General features: G+C 41.3%; 1 protein-coding gene across 1 annotated transcript in view; it reads right to left on the bottom strand.

The window, feature by feature from the left end:
• The window catches only part of LOC119730373 (protein MMS22-like), a 42,521-nt gene extending 29,777 nt beyond the window's left edge, over positions 1-12,744 (bottom strand). The window contains exons 1-18 of the mRNA XM_038203237.1: positions 12,579-12,744; positions 12,060-12,138; positions 11,786-11,911; positions 11,449-11,507; positions 11,142-11,220; positions 10,345-10,516; positions 9,550-9,641; positions 8,229-8,316; positions 7,979-8,092; positions 7,004-7,201; positions 6,715-6,780; positions 6,296-6,418; positions 5,410-5,462; positions 4,992-5,051; positions 4,371-4,590; positions 2,043-2,121; positions 1,698-1,791; positions 754-887 (exon numbers count right to left, since the gene is read on the bottom strand). Coding sequence (XP_038059165.1) covers positions 754-887; positions 1,698-1,791; positions 2,043-2,121; positions 4,371-4,590; positions 4,992-5,051; positions 5,410-5,462; positions 6,296-6,418; positions 6,715-6,780; positions 7,004-7,201; positions 7,979-8,092; positions 8,229-8,316; positions 9,550-9,641; positions 10,345-10,516; positions 11,142-11,220; positions 11,449-11,507; positions 11,786-11,911; positions 12,060-12,138; positions 12,579-12,681 — 1,939 coding nt within the window. The 5' untranslated portion in view covers positions 12,682-12,744. The remainder of the gene's footprint in view (positions 1-753; positions 888-1,697; positions 1,792-2,042; positions 2,122-4,370; positions 4,591-4,991; positions 5,052-5,409; positions 5,463-6,295; positions 6,419-6,714; positions 6,781-7,003; positions 7,202-7,978; positions 8,093-8,228; positions 8,317-9,549; positions 9,642-10,344; positions 10,517-11,141; positions 11,221-11,448; positions 11,508-11,785; positions 11,912-12,059; positions 12,139-12,578) is intronic.
• Between the last annotated feature and the right edge of the window lie 373 nt (positions 12,745-13,117).

The raw sequence follows: 13,117 nt of genomic DNA, 5'->3' as shown, positions 1-13,117 counted from the left end.
CATTGGAAATACAGTTAAAGGAATTGTTATTTACTGGTCGAGGACAAAATTGCCAATTTGAGGGATGTATCATGCCTGCTTTTTACCACTGGATGAAATGGCCACTGACAAGAAATACAGCCTGTCTAAAAAAAAATTGTACAATCGAAAACGATTTTTTTTCAATATTAAATCTCAACATAAGTAAGTCGTTTTGAGCATCACATTAAAGAAAAAAGACCAGGCTTTCCAATACTTTTTGTTTCATCTCATTTGCTTTTGTCAATCCAGAGATAACTCCAGTTTACTGCGGAACACAAAAATCGAGTTTTTTTTTTTTTGCCAAGTTGCAATCTTTTGTGAGCTTCAAGACATGGCACAGTACTCGAAACAACTCTGCCCATGCATAAAAGTGGCACAAAATCGATTTTGGTGTATCGCACTAAATTGATTATATCTCTGAATTGACAAAAGCAAATAAGATCAAACAAACACTATTGGAAAGCCCAGTCTTTGTTCTTTAATATTATGCCAAGTAAGAATGACTTATTTTGAATTTCATATTTAACCAATTTTTGTTCCGATTGTACCATTTTTTTGAGACAGGCTGTAGTGCCAGAAAATCAAAGTCGCAAAAATCTCAAAGTGCACCATGATAGGGGATGTGCCATGAACAATAAAGAAAAGCTCTACAGCTTTGGAATACAGTTGAAAGATCAAGATTGTAATCGACAGCTGAGTTGATCGAAAGCATGTCACATGACGAAAACTCACCAATGAGCTTCTCTTCAGAGAGATGCAGCTTGTTACTCGCATCAAACACCTCCTGTGTTGCTTCGATGTAGCTCAGGACCAAGGCCCATAGCTGACTCTTCCGCCCGCTGTCAACGGACTTGCTGCTCATTTCCCTGTGACATTTAAAAAAAGGAAAATCAGTAAGATAATGACAAACACATATACAAACTTATCCAGAAAAAACAAACTAGGTATTTTGTACAAAAGTATTCCCTCCATGGTAAAAAAATGTAGAATAAAGTGATTATGATTTGACTTGTGATTGAATTGGAATTGACTTGTGATTGCCATGAGATTGAGGTGTATTGAATTTTGATGGACTTGTGATGGACTTGTGATGGACTTGGGATTGACTTGTGATTGACTTGTGATTGACTTGTGATGGACTTGGGATTGACTTGGGATTGACTTGTGATTGACTTGTGATTGGCTTGTGATTGACTTGGGATTGACTTGGGATTGACTTGAGATTGACTTGAGATTGACCTGGGCTTGACTTGGAATTGACTTGGGGTTGACTTGGTATTGACTTGTAATTGACTTGTAATTGACTTGTGATTGACATGTAATTGAACTGGGATTGACTTGGGATTGACTTGGGATTAACTTGTGATTGATTGGGATTGACTTGGGATTGACTTGGGCTTGACTAGTGATGACTTGTGATTGACTTGTGATTGACTTGGGATTGACTTGTAATTGACTTGTGATTGACATGTGATTAACTGGGATTGACTTGGGATAGACTTGGGCTTGACTAGTGATGACTTGTGATGACTTGTGATTGATGTGGGATTGACTTTTGATCGACTTGTGATTGGCTTGTGATTGGCTTGGAATTGACTTGGGATTGACTTGTGATTGGCTTGTGTTGAATGGCGATAGACTGGTTGAATTTCATTGCTAAACTGAACTGTACTTACATGCAGACTGTGTTGAATCCCTGAACAAGTCTATCAGCCACAACCGCCAGGTCACATGACTGATCCTCGTGAATCAAACATAATGTGAACAAACCTAGGAACACAAGAAAATAAAATCATTAAAGGCTAGAAAAAATATACAATATGTAAGTGAATGACTGACAAAAAATGTTTTTCAAACACTGCTCAACGTACGTATTGCAACAGACGTTGACACAATCATCATTACGACATGTGCATAAATGACAATCCAGGATTACAACAAATATGGCAATTTTCATTGAACATCATGCTTTAAAACACAAACTTCCAAAATTCCAAATACGAAAGTAAGACAATACAGACCTCTCCAAATAAGCATGAGTTTTCCATGAGTGAGAGTGTCAGTCGGAAGTAAATCAAGAAAGTCCAGCACACGGCTAGTCTGGAAAGGAACAAATGTCAATTCAAGTAAAAGTAAGGAAAACATTTTCGGCTATTTTCAATTATTAATCCCTTGAGTGCTTTACTAGGAACCTTCCTCACTCTTGCAAATTCCAACACCATATGGTAAACTCTACACCCAAACTGTTGGACTCTGATTATGGTGGTATGCCTGACCCCATGTAAAGCATAATCAGTTTACTAGTGAAGCATTCACTCCAACAGATTCCAACAAAACATGCAGTTGGATTTTGAAGGGTTGGGGGTGGTTAGGGTTGAAATGCGACATAATTACAATATATAGCACGTTATAGCAAACTCTAAAAAATGCTTTACAGTTATAACCCCTGTTCATCAGACCATAAGAACAGTTTTCTGCAGCAGCTCAAGTCAGCACAATCTGGTCTCTACCCTCACAGGTACAATGTACCCATTTATACCAGGGGTGTGAGTGGAGTCAAAAAAAAATAGCTGAAAATAGCTGAACCTGTAAATAACCGAACCTGCGAGCGCGAAGAGCGAAGCCCTTACGGCGTGGGGTCCGGGGCCCGCCCAAGGGCCCCGGAAAAAAATTGAAATGTAGATGCTCTGTGGTGCATTTTAAAAGCCTCCTGGCATGCCTGGGCCAACTATTGGTCGAAAATGTTTTGCAATTTATGCAAGTTTTTAAGTTAACTTTTCCTTCATATTGGCTTGAAACTGCCTACCTAAAGTTGTATACGAAATCTGGGAAATTCGACCACGTTTTCCATATTTTAACTCCTTACTGCATGTACTGCACATCGTCATCGCGTGTTCCGGCTTCTGATCGAGTCGCCTAATTTCTGCCCATTAACCATGTGTTCCATCCAAATCCATTTCCACGGATTCGTAACCTGAGGATCGGTCTTGTCAATGTCCGTATCAAACTCCGAACCTCTTTGGATAATAACACATTTGTGTTGCACTGACATCTTGCGGAATTAATAATGTCAAAATACGTTCGAAACATTTGAAACGATACACTAACGTACGTATCAGCATGCAGCGAAATACATGCACGCACACATGAACTTTGCCCCGCATGATGCCCTCTACCGGCGCGGCACGGCGACAATTTACTAGTCTTATTTCAAGGCTTTATATTTGCAACAAGACGATGTTTACAGCGAGTTATTGTGGAGATCATCGCGTGTCACTACATGCATAGACACAGGAACGGCCGCAAAGAGTCCCAACGCGCTTCATGGCGCATGTGTGAATATTCATATTTATCTGCAGCCAATCACAGCGCAATGACTGTTCGTTCCCTGGATGCTGTTTACACGTTGTTTACACACGCGGCTTCGAGCTGAAAATGCATGCACATGGCATCGTATAGTACACACGTACGTACATGTACGTATGTACAATGTACATGTACATGTACATGTACATTGAATACTCGCTTGCATGCACCCCATCCCAGAGCTACGTGTATGTTGTAGAGAGCGGATCGCGTGCGTTCGGCGGCGGCGGAAAATAAAATAAACGGAAATAAAATCAATGCTTACGCGCGGGGAAAAAGCGGGGAAAAATCTGGACCATCGGAAGAAAATAAGCGGAAAACAAAATGTGGCACGCTGAACAAAAAAGCGGAAATCCGCTAAATAGCGGAGATTTCACACCCCTGTTATACTCCTGGGTCTTCCTGAGAAAGGCGATTGTGATAAAGTGTCTTGCCTAAGAACACAAACAAGAAACCAAAATCTAGTCTGTACCCCCACAGGTACCCATTTATACTCCTGGGTCTTCTGGACAGAGGCAGTTGTAGAAAAGTGTCTTGCCCAAGACCACAAACAAGAAACCAAAATCTGGTCTCTACCCTCACAGGTACCCATTTATACTCCTGGGTCTCCCAGAGAAAGGCGATTGTAGTAAAGTGTCTTGCCCAAGAACACAAACAAAAACACAAAATCTAGTCTCTACCCTCACAGGTACCCATTTATACTCATGGGTCTCCCGGACAGAGGCAATTGTAGAAGAGTGTCTTGCCCAAGAACACAAACAAGAATGCAAAACCTAGTCTCTACCCTCACAGGTACCCACTTATACAGAGGCGATTGTGGTACAGTGTCCTGCCAAGGAACATAAACACCATGTTTCCAGACAGGTTAGGGCCCACAAACAACTAAACAAATGCCGAGCTTTTAGGCAATTCAGATTTAAGATTAACGTAAGAACCAAACTAACAAGAGTGCAATATTATGGAAAATCTTCTTCACTACTCACCGCATCTGAGAGGTCAGTCACGAGGGCAAAGGTCAGGAACAGACTCAGGAAGCGGCTCAGACCGGTCTCATCCAGTTCCTTCATGCTGCGGCCGTGAAACTTGGAGTAGAACCGCCCCTGCAGCTGCTTCCAACCCTGGGCAGCGCCAGTCTCCTTCATGTGCTTCAGCTGCGTCGCTAGGATGCGTAGGAACAGGTCAAAACTGTTGTCGTGGTGATGACTATTTCCAAGAGAAAACGTTTAGTTGTATTGACTCCGTGCGCGAATAACAGAGGGAGCTTTTTGACCGTTTCTTACGGTTGAAGGTTCACTTGTGTACGAAACCCATAGATTACTTTTATTTTCCTGTTTTTTTACCAATTAAATTTTCTTTTAAATATTGGGTTAAATCCAAGCACTCAATCGAAATTTGAAGTAAATTCTATTCCATTTCTTTGACATTTGCGTGAAAAAAGTTTAGTGATAATACTTAACGCTCGCATGTAATTTTGCACACCCCTCTATGAGATAGTTACAATAGCAATGACAGTTACCAAGGACTTGGAGAAACTTGATCGGTCGAAAAATCTGGAAATATATTTTGTCTGGTATTTCTAAATTGAGATTAATTTTGTAACAAACCTTGCAGTATGATCAGCTACCCTCTCTTTGCAGTGCTCGTACCAAGAGTGTGGAGTTTGGCTGTAAAAAACAAAAAAATCACAACATCGACAACTGTAATATTTCAAAGGTTCATTGATATACCGAAATGAGGAGCTAAAGTAGAACCCGATCTTATCTTGTTATACGTAGCCAACAAAGTGTTTTCTGTATTATTTAATAAATTTGTATCATTTCACTTACATGTTCTACTCCAAAGTTTCACGGCCGCAGCATGAACCCTAGTCCTACATGTAGTTGATAATAATTCAACCAACGCACAACTCTACTCACATAGGCCCACGGTTCGCGGCCAGGAATCGAACCAGGACCACAGAGGTGAGAGGCGAGCGCTTTACGCACAAGCCACCCATGATAGAAGTTGGTATGAAAAACCTACCAAATTGTAGCAAGACTTCTCACACCTTGCCCTGGAACAATCAACTTCTTATTCTGCAAAAACAAAATCCAGAAATACCTTCAATCCACCTTTAATATAGACCATTATCATGTTGCGGCCATCTTGATTTTTTTCCCACTCAAATCAACGTAACCATTTGAAGCGAGGCTGGAAGGAAAAATAGTCTGGTTCCTTTTTGCACAATAAACATTATCATTCAGTACTGTTATTGGATACAGGGAACATGACTAAAATGGTGGCAGCATAATAAAGGTCTATTGTTTTCAAATGAAACAGTGACTACAGTTTCAGCTATCGAATTGAACATGTGCAGCAAAAAAACCCAGCTATTAAAATCAGAATAACTTCCAAACAGCTGGTAAAACAGACTAAATAGCTATACAAATTTGCGTTCTTATTAAACAATTAGTGCTGGTCTCAGAGGGCTAGTCTAGTACCTATCTTACTCGCTGACTGACTGACTCAATTGACTGTCAAATGTGACTCAGACTCGTTGTAGGCTGGTGAAGAGAGTCGGGCAGTGCTATCATATAGGATTACCCTGCAACACCAATGAAAGAGCCAAATCTGGCCCATTGTGTCCACCAGATGCATGAAAACACCAGTGATATCTACTCTTGATCAATGGGAGACTTTTGAGACATTGGTGGCAGCAAACAGACCGGTCCTTTTCAATTGTGTACGTCATGTTTTACGCGAAAGCGCGCTTGCTCAATATAATGAAAAACAATGGAAAAAGGACCGATGTTGTTTGCTGCCACCGTCTTAAATGTCTCCCACTGAATAGAATTGAGTGCGCTCTGGGACCAGCTTTACTAGGCTCGCCTTGTCTTGCTTTAACGGCTTGACAACAAAACCCTCTTACCAGTCTCTTGTGAAAGTGTCCCCAGAGTAGGGTCAGAACAGACCCCTTGGGTTCCCAGAGGTGACAGAGGGCTAGGCAGGATTTCAGATAGCTCTGCATATGAGCTTCATCGGGCAAAGCGTCCTGTACGCAAGAAGTGTTAAAGTAACACAATTATTTTACATTGAATAATTTTTACATTTCATTCCAAATATATTTAGGTGTATGAAAATGACCTTATATGTTCCACTACAAAGGCAACAATGGTAGTACATTCAGTTGAATTTTAGTAAGATAAATAAATTAGTTGACATCGATCAAAATTATTTTGTAAAAATAATTTCGGCCTTGTCTGAAATTGGCTTCATGCGTTACAACCTCCAAAGAAATGCTTCTCTGAAGTTGTGTTCATTGTTTTGAAACTTAAACAGTCCACTTACGTTTGAGGCAAACATTAATTTGAGTAAATCCTCAACAAGAAGCCAGTAACACCTGATAGGCCTTCCCTGCAACAGAATCAGAAAGGGACATAAATTTAAAGAATGCATTCTACTTATTTGAACAATGCTAACATTTGCCAATATGATGAAATAAAAGCGTTAATGACAAAAACTTGATGTGGCCAAAAATCTGGATACGACGGTTCATGGTGCGACTGACGAATTTTGGAAAATATGACAAGGTAGTACTTGTAGCATGGGGCACCGCCATTAAAAAAAAAAGTCATACCTGTTTTCCGTTCGTCAGTTGGCCGTTCTGGTTATACTGATACAGGGGTGCGATGTACTGTAACAGCCACCAGCACAGACCAATAGGATCCCTGGGTTTCGGCTGCGTGGCCGGGGTATCCGAGGGCTGTGATTGGCTGGGATTGGTGATGTCATCAAGAAGAGGGGTGAGGCACGAATGAAAGCTGCACCAGAACGACTGCAGCAAATGAACAAAATAAGGACAAACATGCCAATTTAGGCAGGGTGGTTTGGGGCGGTACAGGGAGTAACAGGCAGGGAGGTTTGGGGCAGTACAGGGAGTAACAGGCAGGGTGGTTTGGGGCAGTACAGGGAGTAACAGGCAGGGTGGTTTGGGGCAGTACAGGGAGAAACAGGCAGGGAGGTTTGGGGCAGTACAGGGAGTAACAGGCAGGGAGGTTTGGGGCAGTACAGGGAGTAACAGGCAGGGTGGTTTGGGGCGGTACAGGGAGTAACAGGCAGGGTGGTTTGGGGCAGTACAGGGAGAAACAGGCAGGGTGGTTTGGGGCAGTACAGGGAGAAACAGGCAGGGAGGTTTGGGGAAGTACAGGGAGTAACAGGCAGGGAGGTTTGGGATAGTACAGGGAGTAACAGGCAGGGTGGTTTGGGGCTGTACAGGGATTAACAGGCAGGGTGGTTAGGGGCAGTACAGGGAGTAACAGTCAGGGTGGTTTGGGACAGTGCAGGGAGTAACAGGCAGGGTGGTTTGGGGCAGTACAGGGATTAACAGGCAGGGTGGTTTGGGGCAGTACAGGGAGTAACAGGCAGGGTGGTTTGGGGCAGTACAGGGAGTAACAAGCAGGGTGGTTTCGGGCAGTACAGGGACTAACAGGCAGAATGGTTTAGATCAGTACAGGGAGTAACAGGTAGGGCGGTTTAGGGCAGTATAGGTGCTAAGAAATTCTAGAGGAACTGCAAAGGTTTGTAGTTTCAAGAAAACGCTAACAATACTCACATCAGTGGAGTACTGGTTGTGTCTGTGGTCCAGCAGTTGTATCAATGACAGCCAGAGATCCTGCAGACAACCGTCAGGGAATGGCCCATGCTGATGATGCTCACTGTATCCAAGCTGCAACCATGTTTAAAAGGAAGTTGAAAACTTCTTTGAAAAGCTATTCTGGAAAGGCATGTTCACATTGGTAAAAGAGATTTTTTTTTCAGATTTGACATAAGTAGACTTCTGTTTAAATTTTGAGAACTGTTACCTTGTTGTGCTTGACTATTGCTACATTCAACATGTCTTGAAGTAGCTCTTGTGCTTTTTCAGCTGATGATGCGATGAGCTCTTGTTCTACGACGACAACAAAATTACACACATTTCTGATATTTGCTAAACATTTGCATAATTTTAGTATCAAATTTCAGTCAATTTATGTAAGTCAGTACAGAAATATCAGAACTTTATAAAGATACATGTACAAGGTGAGTAAAAAAAAAAGCAAAACCCAAATGTCGGGACTATTGTTTTAGTGAAGTTCTGCATGTAGAACTTTCAAACTCTAGGATATGAAAGCCCAATTCATAAGCTTTCTTTTAGTATAAAAATCATTCAAATCACTCATGTACTTTTCAAGTTACGGAAAAAAACACAACCACCGTTTTAAAGTTCTGTCCACGGATCACAAGAAGGTAAGTGTTCTTTCAGCAAATCACATAGGGATGTGTGAATCGTGTTCGTTTTGCTGAAAGAACACACACCTTTTTTTGTGATCCGTGGACAGAACTTTAAAACGGTGGTTGTGTTTAAAATGTCGTAACTTGAAAAGTACATGAGTGATTTAAATGATTCTTGTACTAAACGAAAGCTTATGAATTGGGCTTTCATATCCTAGATTTTGAAAGTGTTACATGTAGAACTTCACTAAAACAATAGTCCCGACATTCTGGTTTCACTTTTTTTGACTCACCCTGTAGTTCAGAACAAATAGTAACAGTGCCCTAGTGTGGAGACCAGAATTCTCAGATTCAAGTCACTCAAATGCATTTTGAAGGAAAGCGCTAGCAAAGAACACACGCACAAAAACACTGAACGATTCCATGGTTCAACAAATTTATTGAAATCGCGTACCGATGTGACTGCATTGTTTGAAATGCAGTCACATCAGTGACTTGAATTTGTTGAACCACGGAACCGTGGTCAGAGTGTTTTTTAGTCTGTGTTCTTTGCTAGCGCTTTCTTCAAAATGGTACAATTGATATACATGAAACTTTCACAAAATACATGTATGTCCAAAATACCAGCCTATAACATACCTCATTCGTAATTGTTTTGATAATTGCTACATTTTAAATTGTTTTTCTATATTTTGGGTACAGATCATTCTGACTCACCCTGTATGTAATGCAAGTACGTTTTACAGAGAAAATTGCAACATTCTTCCCTATCATTGCTTTGAAAGAAATTAAACGAAATTACGGGAAGTTAGCAAACAAATACTGGCTGTTAATTTCATGGCTGCAGCACTACATTTTTTTCATTTGCCTCTTTCCTCCTAGAATTACATTGATGAGAGGCACTTATAATTACCTTTTAATTTAGCATGCAGAAGATGCAGAACTTGAACGATGCTCCATTGAGTGCTGAGGTTCATGTGAAGTAACAGGCTTCCAATAGAATCCTTCACAAAACAGACATTTGTAAGGCCTTTAAAGTCAGAATTTATAATATATCTTTCCAAATTTTACTAAAACATGATGAAAACAAGTGTGCGTGACTAATTCATTCAGATTGTGTTTAAACCTCTCGTGTAGAACGGGAACCGAGAACCCTGTTGAAGTAAAACCAGGCATGCAACGGGGAATTTAAAAAAAAAACAGGCAAGTCCAAAACCACACAAGATTTCGTACAATATTTTACAATTTGTAATGGCATTCATGAGAAGGAAAAAACGAGGAAATCAGCGGATCCGAGGAAACGTTGCATGCCTGTAAAACACGGATACCCGTGACCCGTAAACGAAACCTACCCCCAAAATTCAAATCCTCGTCGTTGTCTGAAGGGCGTTATAGTTTTACAGTGTAAACTGCAACTTTCACGAGCATCAACTGTTATGCTTTAAAATACGCGTAAACGTGAATCCGTTTTGTTTTCCACGTAGCCTGGTTTTCATTTTTGAAAATTCCCCACAAATGACATTCAAAAATGCTCTTTTTCATTGTCTAGGAAGTTACTAAGTAATTTGTAAAGTTGGTCGCGAGTACCCGATCCCATAATCTGGAACCAGTTCCTGACATCAGTGGTCGGGTACCGGGCAACTCTCCTTTTGTGACCATAGAGGGGGCACTTGCGCACGGGGTCTATACGGTGGTGACTATTAATACCGGTCTCATTGTTGATGTGGCACACTGCTGCAGGACGCCCGTCGGTAGCTCACTGATTCTCCCGTTGAACATGGACAGTGTCTGTAGCTCAACGACCAGCACGGATGGAAAGCTAGCCAACCTCTGGGTGTAGACCGACGGGGGTAGGGTCGCATCGGGCAGGCTGAAGCTTCTGTGAAGTCATGAATATGCAAATGAGTTACTGAGCAAACGATGACAATAAGCCGTTTGCGAATAACCTATACCCTTCGCGAGTTAAATTTGAATAATATCAGGTACACCGACTTGCTCATTATGCTTGGCACGTTTTAACTTTGAATTCTCCAGAATCAATTCGGGCGATTCACAATGCAGTGCGCCACCAAGAGTTTGCCATTGAGAGTCCATTTTTCCAAATATGGTCGACAAAATATTGCCCATTTGAATGAGTGTCAATAGACAACTTGAGCTAATTTGTTATAGGATGGGGCATAGCGTTCTGCCGCCTTACAAAAAAAACACTATATTGATAAAAAGAAAAGAAAAGGGCAAACGGATACTCGAATCATAGGTTTTCAAAAGTAATGATCAGAAAAACGAACCATTTCAAAAGTTCTGCTCTGTGAATTTTGACGACCATCTCCTACAGTACACTGGGAAAAATGAACTCTCCGTGGCAAACTCTTGGTGGCGCACTGCATTTTTGAATCGCCCGAATTGAAAAGAAGTCGGTGTGCTCTGGGACCAGCTTTATCTGGCTCGTCTTTTTTTTTTAATGGCTACAAACGATACATTGCAATACCGTTGCAGATGCCTACCTGTGAACGAAAGTCTGCACATATTGCATGAAAGTCATCACACGGCTGTGCAGTTTTTTGGCTTCGTTCACAATAGGGTCTGAAAAAAATATATATCAAAGAGAATTAAACTCTCAATCGTTATGTGTACCAATAAAGAAAGACTGTTTCAAGAAACTGATATATCTGTGGTTATTAAGAACAAATTAATTATCCCCGACACCTGATGTCACATTGGTGGTTTCGGAACACTGTGCCAAAAAATTCTGAAACGGATAACCTCAAAAATAAAAAGAAAGAGGGATATTTCTTTGGCAAGTTAAATTACCAAGTAAACCCCAGTTGCTGCCTTGGCCAAGAAGTGCTTGGATCTTGCTGATGCACTGCCTGAAATAGAGAAAGAAAAGATTAACAAGTTTTTTTGTTTTTTTTACATTTCCTCTTTTATATTATCCTTAATATTTTGTAATTTTGAAAACTTGAAATATGGACTGTCCGTGGCAAACTCTTCGTGGCGCACTGCCGCACTGCATTGTGAAATCGCCCGAATTGAATAGAATCGTGTGTCCTCTGGGCCAGTGCTAGAGACTTGTTTTTCATGGGCGTGGCTAAACTTTTATCTAGGCCTACATTGTTTATTTAGACTTGCTTTCCAGTCCTTTCACCTGGCTTGACAGAAGAGATGTGATGTTGTATCTAGCAGGGCCACCCCAGTGACGTAGGTGTGGCCAAAGAGCTCACACGTGTTGTCATGGAAACACTCCGGACTTGGGTCTTTTCCTGCAAGAATTCTAGAAGGAAAAAAAATCAGCAAAATAAATTTGTAAAAACATCAGAAATGATGATGAAACAATGGGGGAAAAAGACAATGGACAGATCAATTTTGTTTTCAAAGAAAGATATTTTTTTTAAAATCTAGACATAGAATGATTCCGTCACCTTTTAATTGCTGACACCGATGATGTGTGGCGATCCCGCACTTTGAAGCATTCAATGCAGGCAAGACACTGGACGCAATCTGTGATTGGTGATATGCAAAGTGTATCACTCGGATGAACAGCATAGAAAACAAAGTTCAGTCATGTCAGAAAGGCCGAGTAAAAAAAAAAAAATAGTTTCTCATCTGGCCTTTTTGAAAAAAAAAATGTTTGAAGCGAACGCTTAATTTTTCCTCCCCTGGTTTTGCTGGTTTTCCAAGAAAAGTGGATGGATTTTTCAATTTTCTCGACTATCATGACTATTTTGCTGATTCCATAACCCTTTCTACATAGCTACAATTTTGTTGGAAACAAGTAAAACGACACAAGAATATTGACAATATACTTGTGCAAAATATATTGCAAATGTATGAATTAAAAAAAATTAAAAAGGAGACGGCCAACCAAAAAAAGGAAGCGGGCACTGGGCAGGGATGAAAGGTTGGGATAACGCACAAACATGACAAACAACCCGATGTACCTTGTATCAAAGATTGCCCCAATCGTGGTGGCGGATCCTCGCTATCAACCTCATTGCATGGCGACAACGGGGGTGTAATTGAATATTCCAGGTCCATATCCATGATCGGGTTGATACGATTGGCAAAATCGGAGATATTTTGACAGCTATTCACCCAGTTCACAAGCCGCAGCTCGCAGTCTAGGGGTGTCGGACGCTTCGCCCCATTTCCACGTCGCCCCATGTCACTTCGCCCCTAACCACTTCGCCCCATCTCCACTTCGCCCCATCCCCACATCGCCCCATCCCCGCTTCGCCCCATCCCCACATCGCCCCATCCCCGCTTCGCCCCATCCCCACTTCGCCCCATCCCCACTTCGCCCCATGTAGTATGAAAAGGTGAAGGCTAGGGGTGCAGACCAAATAAACTGCCAAAGACCCCAGATAATAAATGCTCCCAATTCTAGAAACTTAGGAAAAATACAAATTCTCTGATGAGGTGCTCGAGACACAGATGAGAGAAATGATGGCTCTATCCCATTCACAGATGGTTCACAGAT

The sequence above is a fragment of the Patiria miniata genome, unplaced genomic scaffold, assembly GCF_015706575.1.
Source record: "Patiria miniata isolate m_02_andy unplaced genomic scaffold, ASM1570657v1 HiC_scaffold_22, whole genome shotgun sequence".
NCBI classification, from domain to species: Eukaryota; Metazoa; Echinodermata; class Asteroidea; order Valvatida; family Asterinidae; genus Patiria; species Patiria miniata.
This window is presented reverse-complemented; position numbering and strand designations above follow the sequence as displayed.